We start from the raw sequence: 19,551 nt of genomic DNA on the forward strand, positions 1-19,551 counted from the left end.
AACAACATTTTAGATAAATATAATATAATAATGCCATTACCTAAAATATTAATGATCCATGATATGAGAATCAAATGAAAATAAGGACACAAATAGCTGACATTATTATTATTATTATGTTGGGTTTAGTGGGTTATACTCGGCTCACACCGGTGGCTGTGTGCTATGCCAGACCAGAGTCAAGGCATAGCAACCAAAACAAAACTAAAATTAAATAAGTGTGTCAGTGTCTGTATTCAGGAATTTCCTAACAATNCCAAAATGGATAATTATCCTTAATCGCGGGTTGGTCCCTCCGACAACCAGTAGAAATCGGTTGCGTTAGAAATGTAACTCGTACTGTCAAAACGAATTATTATTACGCTTCATTAATATAATTATTACGTAAGAAAATTAAATAGAGCATGAAAATTTGTTTTTTTTTTTCTGAAAACAAATAAATATGTTAGAAAACAACAACAAGGACAATTTAAAGGTTAAAAATTCGAGATTCTGTTATGAGATTATCGAGTAAGTCGCAAAGGCCACGATATTCTTTCAAATGCGGCATTCCAAGAAATTATTTAACCGTACGGTTTTCGTTTATAATAGTCGAGTCGAGACATCACCAACAAAACAAAATAATAATTTACCTAAATTACGAAACTCAAAAATATAAACTAACCAACGACGCATCGTTTCCGAGTTTCCAATTACAATACTTTTATATGTATGTATATCGTCGGGGTCATCGAGAAAGACCTTTATTAATCTTTAACGAGATAATTCGATCCTTGCTCGGAAACAGTCTTCTGTCCGAATTTCAATTTGGAAGATCCACCGAAAGTTATAATTGCGGACGTAATTAAATAATTTTAAAGTTTATTTCTTTTTATTTTAATTCTTTTGAAAGAATGCGTAAACAGCAAGGAATATCGGCTTTAAAAACGAGAAAGTTTCCGTCCATAATATAAGAGAGACTACAAGTAGGCTATTTTTTTAATATTGCTTAACGATTCTACCGGCTGCCAAAGTCGACTTTTGTCTTAATAAAATTCGACTTTTAATCCACAAGTTTTATTAAAATATAAAGAGACGATATCCTTTACGTAGAAGAAACGGCCGTCAACAGTTCCCGGCAACGTTTCTTAAGTTACGTGTCCAATTCTTATTCGAAACTTATTTCCCACCGGACTCGTGTCATTCATAATTCGGATAAAAAGCCAGATAATTAGCTCGCGCTGTGGGAGTTCATTTTGTCGGGAAATTCCGTATGAAAAAAAGACTAATAAAATGGCGTTAACAAATAGTAAGAATATGGACACTATGAAAAATAGCAGATTTTTCAAATTACGTCGGGATGCTAATTTAAAATCTAATATGCACGTAGACCACAATGGCGGTTAGTAGCCCTAAATTCTAAATCGAATGAAACGTTTACTTGTTAATAAATTCATTAAAAAATAATAAAATAATTTAATTGTTAATTAATCGTGCAGTATTTAAATTGAAAAACTTTATAATAATTTCGGCTATAATTATTTAGATTAGTATTTTATATAACACGATATAAATCGTAATGCCGTTTTAAATAAACGCATTGAATTAGATTTTTTTGTCTTCGATATTTGTAATAGTCACAATTTTGATTCATTTTCTGTTTATGTGATTTCTATGATCCGAACGGATAACAAATCTGTTCTTATATCCTTCATTAAAATACAGAGGAGCACTATTTTGGTAATATAACATTTTTAATTAATGTTATTACCAAAATATGTAATTACGTAATACCAAATGTGTAATTAATGTTACGTAACATTACTTAATATTAAAAATAATATTTCTTTTCATTCGGTAATAAAAAAATCATTTAAATTCGGGAAATGAAAGAACATTTTAAATTTCTGAAATAAATAAATGATCTTAAAATTGAGACAATGATTACACTCGTTGGAATTTTGTAATTGCAGAAAATCACGAAATACCTAGTAATATCGTTAATTCGCTTAATTTATTTTCAATTAATATCGTTAATTTTATTTTCTTAAATTCTAAAAAAATTATTTAAAAAATTAATAAAATTATTACTAATGTAAATATTTGTTATTATAAACTTAGTTATTTTTTACGTAAATTTATAACGGCAAATATTTATATTATTAAATATAAAGTATGAAATTACGATAGACCTTTAACCGGTTGTATTTAGTTTAAGACTGCACTGTTATTTATACAACTTAAAATGAAACTAGTACAATTCGTAAAAGATTTTGATTAAATTTAAATTTCAAAAGCGAATATTTCTATCAAATCTGATTTGGTTCGGATTAAAATTACCAATTAATTTAAATTAGTTTTTGATTTGAATTCAATTTTAAGCCATTGTTATAGATACAAAAAATGAAAGACTTCATTAAAAAGAATTCTTGTAAATTTGAAAAAATAAAATAAATGATTAATAAGTGTTATTAAAATAACGTTATCGATTTAGACTTTAGAATTCTATTTGGTACTTACTTGTTAGTTAGTTTGTGGATGAAATTTATCCACTTATAAAATACAAAAAGGGATATTTTACACAGTATGAGATATAAAACGGTTGCAAACTTTCTTTATGAAAAATAAATATAAATATCGTTATAATTTTATGAAAAAATATTTTTCGGATATCACTTTTTTCGTTTAAGTATTTTTACAACTGTATAGATTCTAATTCATATAACTATTAATAGGAACAGAGGACTAGAATATAACTAACTATTTCTGTTAAGTTAATGCTACTTAAATTAAACTTTGTACTATATTCTAAAAATTACTAAATGCTTTCGTTTCATTCTAATATCTGATTGCGGTCGTTATTATGAGTATTCTTTCCAATCCACTATCCGAATTTATTATTTTCTTCTATTCTAATACGAATCTTTTACTAAATTCTTTTTGTTGCTTCTCTTTCCATTCTTTTTTAACTTGTATTCTTTTCAGCTGTCCATCCCTGAAAAAATAATTATTATTTAAACAACGGCGGCAAATAAATTTTAAACTTCCGGATAAGGTTATTTCAATATCTAATCTGGGTTATAACATTTAGACTTTTATTCTACATTTATAAAATGCATTAGTTTGTTCAATATTTATAATACCTATGTATGATTTAAATATGGTAAAATATATTACATTGAATCTAAAGCAATTATGATTCTAACTAATCAAAATATTCATAATAAATAATAAAATTACTTTTTATCTCATAAATATTTTTAATATTCTAAATCTTTAAATTCATTACATTGTTATGTATTGGCATAGACACCATTTTCAAATGTAATAGGTACAGTATTATGTCCCTACTTCAGATAAATTTTCCTTAAAAACAGATCGGTCAGTAACTTAATCTGAATTAAAGTTACAGATTAATTAAGTTATTCATAAAATTTGAATATCTTTCAAGAATATAATCAGATAGCTATGAAAGAAAAGTATAACAATTTAAAATAAAGAATTGTATTAATGTATTTTCTCTATATAGATAATAAAATTTAGTTATTGTAACTAGACTTTAATATCTGCTCTTAAAAGAAAATAAGCCTGTAATTAGTTTGTTTAATTGTTCAATAAGTAAGTCGTTTAATTGTTTTTAAAAGTCTGCTTGTTTTTTTAATTCTATATGTATTTTCCATACTATGAACAACACTTATGATTAAAATATTTTTTAGAAAAAAAGGTTTTTTTTATTATTATATTAAAATACTTATACAAAAGTAACCACTTCAATAGAAATATCTGTGAAAATAATTTAGAAAAAACTTTTTTTAAACTATTGTAATCATTGCCATCACAAGACAAAAATTATGGATTAAACATACCTAAGTAAAATTTAAAAAAACTGAAACATTGATATCATTCCAAGGGTAATTAACAGAGAATGATTGATTTAATAAAGTCTTTTTCGACAAATTACAGACTATTTTCAAAATTAGAAGTTAATAAGACTGACAAATTTTTGTAAAGGGGAAAACAAGATTTATTTTTAAAATTACAATAAATAATTTATTTTATTTCATTTTATTTTTATATTAAATAATCAAATATTTTTTTATTAGATTAACAAAAAAAAAAATAACTATATTAAACTTTTGGTAGGTATGCTCTCAGATAGTAGGTATAATATATATATTGTTTACTTATACAGTATTAAATGCAATTTAGACCTACAAATAAAACACACTAATTAACATGCTTTCAAATATTTATATTATTCAACAATTATTGGATTGAATTAATAGAAAGATTAATTATTATAATTATTTGAATATGTAAAAATTTTTCCATATTGGAATGTATTCTGCCTTCCAAAAAAATTAACCACAACCATAAATAAGACAAAAGAACTATTTCCAAGTTTTTTGTGGACTTGTATAATATTGTTACAGATTTAGATATAACCCTTAGATATCAATATAATGATAATTTGTAATTATTGTATAGTGGAATGTATGTAAAGTATATTGTAATGTTGGCAATAGTCACCATAGACTCTGTTTTTTGTATGTTGTCCAATTAAAAAGGGCCAGTAAGGCCAAAATGCATTTTGGAATAGGTTAATTAGATGTATTTAATTAACCCATTCCAATATAATAAATGGGAGTTTAATAAGCCTGATTCATTAATTCTGATTAACTGTTTTTTGTAAATTGTCACATTGTTTTACAAATTCTTGGAATTATTTACAATGGCAGAAATAGCATTAAAGCTTAGTTTTATAAAATACACAAAATCCAAGCCCAAACAAAATGTGTATATATTTTTAAAATAAAATAAAGCAATTATAGAGTAGCAACTGCAAATGAAACAATTCACAAATGTTTAATTTCAATTACATTCATCAAAAAAATTATAAAAATTGTTGAACAGAAATAATCCTTTACCTAAACATTTTTCATTTTAATTGATATATTGAAATATGGTATCCTAATATTTTAGTTTATAGAGATGAATCATTGAGTTTTAACTGTGTAATATAGAACACATTCTACTGATTTTTATGATTACCCAAATACTTGTTCCAAAACTGGTGTAGAATGTACAAAGAATCAACAGCACTGTTCAAAATTAAGGAACAGAAGAAAAATAACCTAAAACAGTAAAAATATTACTGTAATACCTATTTCTTTCTTATAAAACAAATATACAGTTTAACCTGATTATAATGTCATCGGATGTAATGACAACCCTAATATAACGTCAAATTTTTATCGGTTCCATGATTTTACAATACTAGATAATGTTAAAAAAACCCACTTGTAATGACATAAAACCCTGTTTTAACGTCATATTTAAAGCACTCCCAGATTTACAAAATTAGATTACAAATTTTATTTAACAAAGAAAATACAGTACATGTACTACGTGTTCAGTTTCTAGGGTCAGAGTCCACTTCCTAGAATGACTTGGGTGGTACTCTCACCACCTGACTTCGGTGGGATGAGGTTTGCCACATCTTTAAACAATGTGACAATTGGTTAGTCTGCATAGTTACTTGTGTTATTTTATACAGATGCAGATATTGTTGAGCAAATTATATCTTCAGATGAAAAAATGATGATGATGAAGATAAAACATCAGACAGAGAAAATGAAGTGCCGTCAACCAGGGAAGCACATAATGCAATAACATTATTGAAAATGTTTTACAGGTCTCGGAAAACTTCATCAAAAATAATGAATAAAGTGTATAATGTAGAAAATGACACTGATAAACAATTTTTAGGTGAAAAACACCTACAATCTAAAATAACTCACCTTTTTAAGCAAATATTGTTGTTGTGTCTTTTTAATTGGCATGCATTAGTTTAACCTTTTTATTCGACATTATTCTCAAAACCGGAAGTGCCACCATTATTGAAACTTAAAACAAATAGAAATTTCTTATAAAAAATAATTTTTGAAATTTTTAATTACATTGATGTAAACTCAGACATAATAATGTAAATAAAGTTGATTTAAACAACATTTAGTTTGCACTTTTATACATACAATAATAAATTATTATTACCATAATAGATACACTATACTGTATTACCATTAAGAAATAATTTTATGGTAATACATACAATGTTAAATTAGAATGGATTTTATAATATCTCTTAAACACATTTGGTATTTTTTATAAGACTGAAATTATGACCCCGCAGACGACAACATTCGGTTATAACATCAAAAAGTTGCTTGTCCCATAAATGATATTATAATCAGGTTAAACTGTATTTATCTAACACTTCATTTTTATACATTTTTCACTATTTTTTTAAAAGCCACATTTCACCTACATAATTTATTTTCAGCTATACTATCTATCTATCTTCTTCTCAGCAATATTAGTTACTTATACTACTGAACACACCTGATTATATTTGCCGAGTATTTTTCTTTATTCCAAACATTTTCAGCCTATTCGGATAGGCCATCTTCAGGCTTTCACATTCATTGTTCTAATAAAACCTTTTGTTCGATTTTCATTAGAACAATGAAGGTTCCATTAGAACGATGAATGTGAAAGTCTGAAGATGATCTATCTGAATAGGCTGGAAACGTTTGGAATAAAGAAAAAAACTCGGCAAATATAATCAGGTGTGTTTAGTAGTATAAGTTTCAGCTATACATTAAAAAATACTTGATCCAAAAATATAAATTTTCATTTTGGTGAAAGTCTTTTTATACATTTAAAGTAATTAATTCAGCTATTGTTATATTAGAAAAAAACAATTTTTTTTACTTACCACATTAAATCTAAAAGCCCACCCTTTCGTGCAATTTCAGCTTTCACTCTATTTGCAAATTGAACAGCAGTTTCATTTTCCTAAACAAAATTTTAAAAAACTGAATTTCTGTGAAACTTATCTAGAAGACTAAGATTAATTTTTCTGTATTAAAAACAACATATTAATACATTATAAAAATAACATTGCCATATTTAATGCAGATATAACTTATTTGTATTGAAAGGTGTAAAGACTATATATCTATGCATAATAACAACATTTTAGATAAATATAATATAATAATGCCATTACCTAAAATATTAATGATCCATGATATGAGAATCAAATGAAAATAAGGACACAAATAGCTGACATTATTATTATTATTATGTTGGGTTTAGTGGGTTATACTCGGCTCACACCGGTGGCTGTGTGCTATGCCAGACCAGAGTCAAGGCATAGCAACCAAAACAAAACTAAAATTAAATAAGTGTGTCAGTGTCTGTATTCAGGAATTTCCTAACAATATGGCATGTATTCAATATAGTGGCCTTCTGTAGTGNAACGCGGACCTTGTTAATCCGGTCGATGTCCGAGCCGGTATCATAGTTAGATGTGGTTACTACCATGATAATTATCTCTACAGAATGTGGGTGTGGTCACTCTTAGCTTCATTTCTCCCCATAGACCTTACTGGCATGGGTGTTCCTACCAAAAGCTTGTGCACCAGCCTGCATTGCCCTATGGATTTTTTCTTATTATTATTATTATTATTATTATTATTATTATTATATTTTGATTATTTCATTTTTATAGCAAATTGTAGTTCCATAGAAAGTTATGTTCTATTTGAAACATCTTCTTTCTTAACTTTCAAAATGAAATTCTTTTAAATAAATTTTACTGCTAAAAGCTGAATATTTAATAAGGATATAAATGACTAATCAATATGAATGTATTTATACTATATATTTACTTATAACTTCTTATTGATTAAAATTCTAGATTTCTAAGATATAATTGCTTAAAAGAAAAAGTAATTTATAAACTGATATTTATAAATGAAAATACTGTAGTTTAAAATAATTTTTTATTTTTATTATTAAAATAAATTTATAAAATTTACTTACAGATATTTTCATAGGAGGCAAATACCAAACATCACAGACAATAGCCCAACTGGACATCATTCGAAACAAGTAATGAACATATCCATATCTACTACTATCCCAAAATGGATCTCCAAATTTTGAATCATACTATGTATTTAATGAAAACAATAATATGTATATACATATACAGTACATCTACATATCTTATTTACAAAATAAGAAATTCAATATATTACCTTGATAGCCACTGGATATATATATCCACCAATTTCAAAACTTCCCTTTTTAAACATCATGACTGAGGTATTATTGATACATGTTCCTAAAATATACATATATATATATTTTAATAAATATATAAATTTATAATTTTTTAGAGCATAACTTTATAATTAAAGTTTTAATAATAATATTGCAAGAAATTAAATAACTTTTATTATAATTTTATTATTAAATATTTATTTTTAGATATGTTGAACTAATGATGAGTTTTGCAAAATGTTGACTACAGCTCACACAGTAACATGATATCAATTTTGTAAGAATGCCATGTTAATTATTGACACATCAGATATCAATTTATTCATTTAAAAAACAAAAATTTGACATTTGTGCTATTAGTTGTTATTTTCCATTCTATACCGTATATAAAACTTAAAAATTTAATTAAATTTATTTCAACATAATAAAAGAATTATTAAATTTAATTTTCTAAATACATATTATTTTAAATAGTAAAATTACCTAATGTAAAGTTATTATAGTTACAGTAATCTATAGTTTGATTACTGTAACTATAACAACTTTATTTTTTGAAACTAAATGATTGGTTTCAAAAAATTCTTATTTATAAAACAATTTTTGCATTATGTAATTTTAGTAAGTAATATCCTGCTTAACACTGCCTCGATTAATGCTAATTCGATATAATGCGATCTGTTCAAAGCCTTAAAGCAGCTCAAAATTTACACTGATTCAAATTATCGTGTCATTTCATTGATTCATATATAATACAATTATTTACGAACACAAACCAATCAGCAAAAGATGACAATTCATCATAGCACTGTACTTCCCTTAAATCCATGTTTGTTTTGTGCAATTTTGGAAAAAATATAACATTGTGGATGCCATAGAAAATATCAACTTTGCTTGGCAAGAATTAACTGATAAATGCATGAATGGAATGTGGAAGAAGTTATAGCTGATGGTATCCAAGAATTCTCAACGAGAAGAGCCTATTGCTATAGCATTAGGTTTAATCGATACAGNTCAATTTTGTAAGAATGCCATGTTAATTATTGACACATCAGATATCAATTTATTCATTTAAAAAACAAAAATTTGACATTTGTGCTATTAGTTGTTATTTTCCATTCTATACCGTATATAAAACTTAAAAATTTAATTAAATTTATTTCAACATAATAAAAGAATTATTAAATTTAATTTTCTAAATACATATTATTTTAAATAGTAAAATTACCTAATGTAAAGTTATTATAGTTACAGTAATCTATAGTTTGATTACTGTAACTATAATAACTTTATTTTTTGAAACTAAATGATTGGTTTCAAAAAATTCTTATTTATAAAACAATTTTTGCATTATGTAATTTTAGTAAGTAATATCCTGCTTAACACTGCCTCGATTAATGCTAATTCGATATAATGCGATCTGTTCAAAGCCTTAAAGCAGCTCAAAATTTACACTGATTCAAATTATCGTGTCATTTCATTGATTCATATATAATACAATTATTTACGAACACAAACCAATCAGCAAAAGATGACAATTCATCATAGCACTGTACTTCCCTTAAATCCATGTTTGTTTTGTGCAATTTTGGAAAAAATATAACATTGTGGTTGCCATAGAAAATATCAACTTTGCTTGGCAAGAATTAACTGATAAATGCATGAATGGAATGTGGAAGAAGTTATAGCTGATGGTATCCAAGAATTCTCAACGAGAAGAGCCTATTGCTATAGCATTAGGTTTAATCGATACAGCAGGATATTGAGGAGTTACTACAGGTTTCTGGTGAGAGCCTTACCAACAACCTTCAAGAACTGGCAGAACAAGGAATTCATGTAGAACTGGAAAATAGGGATTCTGAAAACAAAAAACACAGAATTTTTCTACAGATTTCCTTAGTAAAAGTTTGGTAATGATAACTGAAATCGTTGATCAAATTGTAGTGAATGATCCAGATTTTGAAAGGAGTGCAAAAGCAAGATGAGGCATTTTGGATGTAATCTGCTACTAACATTTGCTTAAGGAAAGAAAAAAAGAAAAAAAAAAAAAGACAAATGAAACTACACAACTTTATCGCAAAAAACAAGAATTTCAGAAGAACCAGGACCCTCATCACAAAAAATGAACTTTACANATACTAACATTTGCTTAAGGAAAGAAAAAAAGAAAAAAAAAAAAAAGACAAATGAAACTACACAACTTTATCGCAAAAAACAAGAATTTCAGAAGAACCAGGACCCTCATCACAAAAAATGAACTTTACACTTCTGTGTGTATATGTTTGTGTTATTTAACATATATTATTCAGGGCTTAAAGCAGTCGTGGCAGTGAAAAAAAAGTGAAAAAAGAAAGTTCACACTGAAAAAAAGCTAATAGTGTTAAAGTGAAATAAAAGAGGCATTATTAAAAAACACACAAACACATACACATTTTGTGTCAATAACATTGCATATGATATTAGATTGATTTTTAATTGGACTGAAAAAATTAAATATGAAAATAGCTAGGCTGAGTTTATACTTCAGAAAATTGACCAGTAAGACTGCATTAATCCAGAACGGGCCTGCATTAAGTTTTCATGTGCCCCGTATGGAATTTCTACTGCTATACAGCAAAGGAAATGGAAGAGTAACATAACTACCAGAATGTGTCTCCATAGAACATGTCAAATTTCAAATGCCATTTATTTCAAGGTACATTTTTTGATTTCTTGTTAAAAAAATTTCTTTTGTTTAAGTCATGCTGCAGTTTCTGCACTTCTCTTGTTTTCTCCTCTTCATCACAATTAAATTTTCTTCACACCAGAGTAAGCAATTCCCTATAAAGTTTATGTATTAAAGGATCATTGCACTAAAAATGCCCAGTAAACTTTGTGAATAGTTCAGCACTAGATATTCCCAAATAGAGTTCAGCTTTGATGGTCACACTTCAATGACTTTGAATGAGATTATCTTATATGAAACTCTATTCATTAAGCTGGAATTCTTGAGGAATATGCTTTAGGAAGTATAATATGAGTCCTTCCCATTGTTCGATCAGTCATTTTGCTGCAGGACCAAACGTCAGTCATCTAGTTGATGAATACTCCATAAATTTGTTGCATGGCAAATTAAGTTTCTCTTGAACTTCTGTATATTCATCCCTCGTAGAGGGCCACCCATCAAAAAAGCTGTGTGTTGCTATGATGAGATCATTACCATCTCCGCCCAACTCTTTCAGGCCTTTCAAAAAGGCATTGTGGATTGTATGAGTGCTGCAAGTCCCTATGTTGATGAGGCCTTTTTTGCAAGTTGTCAGAATTTCCTCATTTATTAGACAATACTTTTTTGTTTACATTTCGTCCATTGCATCCAATCATCAGTAATTTATCAAAAGGTAGATAATACTGGCAATTGAAGATGCATATTTTTGATTTAATTGTTTTGGCATCTGCATGCCTGATAAATGAGGTCTGGAGATGCCTGCAGACAACTTCCTGTTGTTTCTCTGACCAGTATGTAATCAGTATTTGCAGTTATTTTCTATCTTCTACATTGCAAATCTCATCATAAGAAATGCTATAATATGACCATTGTGCATCATCTACTATTTGATCAAAGAAATATGGGGCCAAAGCTTCAGTGATTAAGTATCTCATTTTTTGATGTGACAATGAGAATTCTTTTGGAAGATTGTCTGCACACTTGGCATTGATTGTCTCCTTTATATTATGACATGACGCAAATGAATAATTGCTGGCTGTCATTTTCATAGTCCATATAAGCTCTGAATGTAAGCACCATCTTTTGCACTACAAACTTGAAGCACTGGTTGTTGCAATGATTGGTGTTCTGAACTGGTACCTGAGTCTACAACATTGCTCACACTAGCAACACTTTCAGCACTAATACTTTGATATTGAGACATCTTAGGAGAAGTCATCAGTCTTAACTGCTTGGGACCAAAGGCTTCATTGCATTTATTTATGTTTCATGCAGCTTGAATGTTGGAGGATTGCAGTATGGGGGTGTGCGGGTCACTATTTTGCTCCTGAATGCATTTACAAAAATAAATAAATAAATACCACATGAGAAGTGAAAAAAGCAAGTTTGCCTCAGAAAAAGCTAAAAAAGAGAGGAGCTATGAAAAAAGCTAAAAAAGTGAGTCACTTTAAGCTCTGTATTATTATGCAAATTACAGGTAACCCTCATATAACACGGCACTTCTATAGCACAGATTCACTCTAACACAGTTCGAGAATTGGTAACATCCCTGTATAACACGAATTCACTCAAATACTGTTTGAGAATTGGATGAAACCCTTGTACAACATGAAATGTAATAAATTTTCACATACTTAAGTACTAATAGTTTACAAAAATTACTTTTATGAACTATTAGTACTTAAGTATGTAAATTTTCTTTTCCGCCTTCTGTCGATACACGTAATCCTTCTCAAAACTTGTTTCAGTGTTGCCAGATCTTGACACTTCTGATTTTGTCTTGCCAGATGTTTTCCCTTATTCCATCCTTGCTTTATTCTTCATAAGTGCTTAGCACTATATAAGGAAATTTATAAAGATCTTTTAACTAAAAGCAAGCAATAACGTATTTTTTGCAAAAGGTAGAGCATGGATCTGAAGATAATGCAGAAAAATGCTCAGAGGATATCTTGCCAAAAAGAAAATGCCCTAGAAAAGCCAATAGTGCTTAGTGATAACAAAGAAAACATTGTTTAATTTATATTAATATGTATCGCTTAAGAAAATTTTAATAACAATATTTATCTTAATTATGAGAATATAATAGCATGTTTTTTAATTTTTGGAACCTAACCCCCCTTTTTGTACTTGTTTTTTGTTTCGTATAACACGGATTCACATAACACAGCAATTTTTTGGAACATAACTCACGTGTTAAACAAGGGTTACCTATTATATAAAAATAACTTAAAATTGAAGTAAAATTTGCTTATTTTTGGTCATGTGTTCCCCTTTCCCTATTTACTCTATGTTAGAATGACCTCATTTAATGCTGTTCCATTTAGCACTTTGTCATCTAGGAACCTATCTCCCATGTTAAGCGGAGTCTTACTGTATTTTAAATAGAAAATAAAAGTAAAAAAATATTTTTTTTATATAAATAAATTTATTGGATCTTAAGTTTCATAATATATGTATTATATAAATTATATAAAAATTCTAAAATGGAAATATACTGTTGTATATATTTGTCCTACAGTGAAATGCCAATCTACAGTTAATTCGTAGTCAAGGATTATCATCCTAATAAAGTTATTTGTATGATTAAATAACACTTTAATAAGTAACTTATTGTAAATAAAAATCTCTGTTATCTCTATTACTTTAAAATCTATTGCTCAGTTAAGGAAAATAATATAAGTCTTATATTAAAATATAAAATCAAAATCATCTGTTTAAGATCTTCATAAGCAGTGGTGATATTCAGCGGGTTCGCACAGGTTCGGCCGAACCTGTTGTTAACATTTTCAAAGTTTTCCGAACCCGTTGTTAAACACACGTAACATTTTTCAGCGGTTTTGTTTCTTTTAAAAAATATATTAAAATATACGAATTATACTCTGTAACACTACTAAACTAGAGCCTTATACCCCGTTCGCCATGTTCCACTTGTCGCCGTTCGCATATAACCTCCATCGACCGTTTCAATCTCGACTGAAACGAGATTTAATCGCGATCGACTCAAGAGAGTTCTTGAAACTAGATCCAGTCATACGAGGGATCCCACAATCCCACGCGCGCGAGAAAATACAAGATGGCTGCGGAACACGTGTCCGGCTATCGACAGCGAAATAAAAAAGATATTGTATTTCGAGAAACAATGACATCTGTCTCTTATTATAATAATACCTAATGATAAAATAAACGATTTAAAAAGTTTTTTCTTGAGAAAAAGTCATAGGGAAAGCAATTAACTCCTTGGGACTCTAGCAATTTTTGATATTAATGTAATTAAACATAAAAAATACTTAAAACTGAAAAAACGAAAGAAATGCGTTAATTTTGAAGAAAAAGCTTCAGATTTTATTTTCCTTTGTCTCGTCTTTCTGTGAAATCTTACGCTGATGAGTCATTGTTTAAACAGCTGGATGACCTTGAACACAGCTGGAGTCCGATTTTCCGGGACATTCTCATAGAAGTCTCGGGAGGCGATAGGTTTATAGTAGGGTGAATACTAGTTGGCCGTATATTTTTAAATATTTTTAAAAAATTAAAATTTTTATTGCGATTTCCGACCCCCCCGACTTAATTAAACTTATATATAATAAAATCTATTAATTAAAAAAATTTAGAAACTATCGGAGGTCGTTTTTGACATCAGAAACTAGCTTTAAATAACTTTACCGAAGTAAAATCCGTGCGCTACAACTTTAGAACGATGAATGAAATTTGATATCAAACTCCCATTAAAAAACAATTAAAAAGCAATTAAGTGTGAATCGTGCGTCATTAAAGGTAAATTAAAATCGCGATAAAATTTTTTCGCACGGAAAAAAATTTTTGAAAAAATTTGGAGACTTAAAAAACATTCCAAAAAGCCAAAAAAACAAAACTTTTAGGAGGACCAAACGCCCGAGTTTTATGTAACGCTATGTAACTTGCCCGAGATATCTCGGGCTTGGGGTTAGGTTAAGGAAAAAGTTTCTGTTAGCGAACCCTTTGTTAAATATTTCGAATATCACCACTGTTCATAAGAATATATAATCATTAAAACACAAATAAATCAAAATATCCAATATTTAAGCTAAACAAAATTCTTCTGTTCAGAATTATGCAATTTCATAAATTATAATTAATAACTATTATTGTAAAAATTTTATTCATGAGATTATTATATCTGTATATTAACATCCTTTCAAATCTGCACCAAATTACATAATTATGAGCCTTGACTTTGTATGCTAATACATGTATTTTGAAATATGAATAAATAGACTAATTTAATTTTTAGTTATTAAATTTAACAACATTAGATTATACATTGTATTGTTCAGAGTATTACAAAATAGACACCCTTTTTATTCTAATGAACAGCAAATTGTCTAACTTTTTTCATCTTGCAGTTGCACTATTTATACTGAATTTATTCATATAATAGTCACAACTATTATTAAAACAAATGAGTTTTCACGCAACTATTCTTTCAAAGCATGAAAATTACATCCAGTATACTAGTAAATAGCAATTAAACTTTGAAATGTTTTATATTAATTGGTATTCATTCTAATAAATGTACACTGTAATCTTATACCTACAAATCTGTTTTTCTTTAATTAAACATTCTATCCTGTGTTCAAATGCCTACAAGTTCATAATACTGGCAACTATTATTTCAATTCTTTGGGAACTGGATTCAACTATTATTTCAAGATGCCTGTTAATGGAATAAATCCATAGAAACTTTTTTATTTTATGAAACTATTTTTACTATTCAAACAATGCAATACTCAAAAAACAAACTTTCAACATCAAGTAAGAAATACATTTTGATAGCAGTAACAACAATAAATAAAATGTGAAGATTTTCAGTTTAAAATAAACATACTATCTATTGGAGAAAGATAGACTTCCTTCAATACACAGTATGCTTACAATTACAGTGTGCTGTTTATAACATTTTTGATTAATGCCAAACAATTGCCAGATTACATCAGCCTATATTTATGCTACTAATTACTAATTATAAATGTCAAGTAATTTGACCTAGAGGTAGGCACCATCTCTTGATAAATTTAATTATTATAATTAAATTAATATTTAATAACTAATTTAGAAGATTCTTCCAGGTGCTTCTAAATTATTTGTATTTATACACCATGCCAGAGTAAAGCAATATCCAGCTGAATGTCACGGTGGGAGTTATAGACTCTGGGTGCTATAGCCATCTCCAGTCAGTGCCATGAATAACCAGTATGGTTATATCTAAATTAATAGTTCTGGAAGAGTGAAGATTGGACAGAAGTCTGGATAGCATAGCCAACAACATGCTTGCACAGCAAGCGAGAGTTGTAGGTTTGAATCCCTCTCTGGACCAATTCTTTTCTTCCAGAACCTTCTAGAATTATTCTAATTAGAATTATTAAATTTATCAAGCAATAGCACCTAACACCTACCTCTAGGCCAAATTACTTGACATTTAATTAGTAATTAGTAGCACTAACGTAGTGTGTTGTAATCTGGCAATCATTTGGCATTAACCTAAGAATCAGTTTATGGATCTTTATAACTTTTTGTCTTGCAGCTATACTATTTATTAGAATAAATATGGTCCTTTTTTTGCATAAAGCTTTGAAGTTTAACCTTCTGTTAGTCGCATGGGTCTGACAGACCCGACGCGATTTTCAGTCAAAATTTTTTACTATTAAATATTTTTTGAAAAATTTGAAAAAATTAATATTCCTCAAACTTTTTAATTAGATTAACATGCTGTTAAAATTTTTTGCATAGCAACGCTCATTTTTTAGAAAAAAAATGCTTTACGAGTCGCATGGGTATGACAGACCCATGCGACTCACGGAGGGGGTAAAAAAACGTCAATTAATTTGTCGCCGTTGCCGATAGCNATATCATGTTAATTAATTTCAATTCTTAATCAATATAATACATACCTTCAGGAAATATCAATATTGGCAACTTGTTAGGATCTTCTATATGCTGTTTTAGCCTGAAAACACAGTTTTATTATGTATTAAATATTATTAAAATACTAAAATACTTAAATATTGCCACATTTTTAAATTGCAGATTTTACTTTCAAAAGATAGATGATTAAACTAATTTATCTAAAGTAAGATAACTTTAAATAATTCCAATTTTTTTCACAACATTTAGAATAAATAAATAAATAAAAACAAGAACTTATACTGGAATGAATAAATAATATAAAATAAAATAAACCTTTAACTATCCAGCAATAAAAATGTTTAATAAAAACGTTTTCAACCGAGCCATGAATTCCAAGCAAGCAGTGAAACACCTTGAAAAGATAGAGATACACAAGGCACACATAAATAAGGGATGCATTAATCATAGAGATGCAGAAGGGTTATCTTATGCCCGGAAATCCTTTTACAATAATGCAGATTAACACCTTGTAATCAACATATATTCCCCCCTATTTTTGGCAGCTTTATTATTTTTATGTTATTTGCAGATTTTCAGAAGACACAAGTCCAATGAATTACGCATGTGCATTTTTGGTTTCTGTTTAATTTGTATTTCATGTGTTCTTTTTTAGCGTTCTTTTTTAATATTGGTTCAACTGAAGATGGCCGTTTAAAAACGGTTGAAAATGTTTTTATTAAACATTTTTATTGCTGGATAGTTAAAGGTTTATTTTATTTTATATTTAGAATAAAATTATTATATTTAACTACCTTAATTTAAAAAATAATAAGTAGAATTTTAAATTAAGACAGATGTTAAAAATAATAAATGATAATGCAAAAGTGGAAACTCTGAGATACCAAATATTCTACATTATCAAAACTTATCATTTAATTTAAATAATACAAATAAAACATACTTTTACAAGAAAACTTATTTTTTTAAATCCAATACAAATAACTGTACAGTTAACATTAAAAGTAATTTAGCCTTATATTTATTATTTATATATAAGGCTAAATTACATTTTAAGACTAATTTAATTAACATATTATTTGTTAATTAAATTATTTTTAAATCTTTCATATCTTTGCTAAATTCAACTAGACAATGATAATTCAAACTTTTTCTACAAATGTAGTAAACTTCTGTAACTCAAAGCTCCGAGGGAAAGGAAAAACTTTAAGTTACATATGATTCAAGTTAGAGAACAATAGACTGAAAAATGCCAATTTAGAAAAGATTTGTATATTACTTCTGTTACATTATATAAAGAATTTTTTTATAATTTTTTTTTTTAAACAGCACATGTAATGCCTTGCAGAAAAATGTTTAATTTAACTAATGGAATTAAACAGTTTTATAGGTACAACTTGTTGAGATCAGATGACAAGTCCTCTCACTTTGGACTAGAATGTTGCCTGCAATGGACAGTAGATACTACTAACTGTCCGAAATATTTCATGGAAATCCAATAATTAGGAATCATTTTGGATAAAATATATATTAAAATTCAAGTCGGGAAGTTGAAAGTAAGATAAATTGGACTCAGAACCATAAAAACCTTGGATTTGGAGAAAATTCAAGTTAAGGAAATTAAGTTGAGACATTAAATCCTCTTGCTATTTCATTAAGACCTATAGAGTGCTTTGTCTTCTTCAAGTTGAAGATGAAGAAGCGTTTCATCAGAAATAAATTAAAACATTTGAACATATTAATATGTTCAACAGAATAAAAGAAATCATAGTCTAGAAAGTATTTTATTAACATATTAAAAATAGTATTTATAAAATTATATTTTGCTTCTTACATTTAGCTTGATCTATGATAAAGCTAAATATAAGAAGCACAAATACTTTCATACCCATAAATGATAATTCTTAAATCAGACTAATCTTTCTAAAACATAACACATTAATGATATTTTTCTATTTGTTTAATAAGAAAAATAATATTGTTGTGAGTGACGAGAGAAGGTGCTTTAATGTCCATTTCATATTTTTTTACACTTATAGGAAACTTAACTAAACTTCATCAAGTGGATTTTTTATTCTGGATTCCCAACTCAAACACACAAAATTTTGAAAACTATGGCATACAAAACATGAAATAAATAAAGTAGACCCCCCTATAACGCGGGTTCATATAATGTAAATTCGTATATCGCGGCAAAAAAATTGCAACCGTATTCGTATAAAGACACTAACAGAGACTCATAAAATGCGGTAAAACGTCATCACCAACTCGTGTCGCGACAGGATTGGTCGAATCTGGACCAATAGTGGACAAGCAGCTGAACTACTTACATCAGTGGTTCTCAACCTTTTTTGTTGATGTACCCCATTAGCCCATTAGTTGTTTCTCCAAGTACCCCTTATATTTTTGTATGTAAATTTTATAATTACTGCATTAGATGTATACAGCCCTTATAACTGAGTGCCATAAAAAATCTCTAACTATAACTAAAAGTAGGGTTTCTGAAACGGGATTCCAGGATCCCGGGATCCCGGTTGTTTTTTTAACCCGGGAAATATCCCGGGAAATTTTTCTTATCCCGGGAAATCCCGCAAATTTCTTAAAAATTCACTTTTTTTCTTATTTTGTGTTAAGGTTGAGGAGTTTTGCAAATAGAAAGCATAATTAACTCATTCACTGCCAGAATACATTTGTATTTATTAATTTTAAACCTACCTATTAGTTTTTTTAAATTTTTGCTCGTTATAGCATGTCACAAATGGTCAATAATCAATATATAGCTTATTTGTGGCAGGACTATAAAAATTCTTTACTTGTCGGAACCTGTAATATCTGGA

The 19,551-nt window shown here is 28.1% G+C and overlaps 1 protein-coding gene across 1 annotated transcript in view; it reads right to left on the reverse strand.

Moving 5' to 3' along the window:
• Nucleotides 1–269: 269 nt before the first annotated feature.
• The window catches only part of LOC111613263 (glycerol-3-phosphate acyltransferase 4-like), a 65,698-nt gene continuing 46,416 nt past the window's right edge, over nucleotides 270–19,551 (reverse strand). Inside the window, exons 5-9 of the mRNA XM_023354612.1 lie at nucleotides 16,741–16,796; nucleotides 8,088–8,173; nucleotides 7,870–7,998; nucleotides 6,758–6,837; nucleotides 270–2,974 (exon numbers count right to left, since the gene is read on the reverse strand). Coding sequence (XP_023210380.1) covers nucleotides 2,887–2,974; nucleotides 6,758–6,837; nucleotides 7,870–7,998; nucleotides 8,088–8,173; nucleotides 16,741–16,796 — 439 coding nt within the window. The 3' untranslated portion in view covers nucleotides 270–2,886. The remainder of the gene's footprint in view (nucleotides 2,975–6,757; nucleotides 6,838–7,869; nucleotides 7,999–8,087; nucleotides 8,174–16,740; nucleotides 16,797–19,551) is intronic.

Source organism: Centruroides sculpturatus, unplaced genomic scaffold (genome assembly GCF_000671375.1).
Source record: "Centruroides sculpturatus isolate CEXI.00-Female unplaced genomic scaffold, Cexi_2.0 scaffold1534, whole genome shotgun sequence".
In the NCBI taxonomy this organism is placed as follows: Eukaryota; Metazoa; Arthropoda; class Arachnida; order Scorpiones; family Buthidae; genus Centruroides; species Centruroides sculpturatus.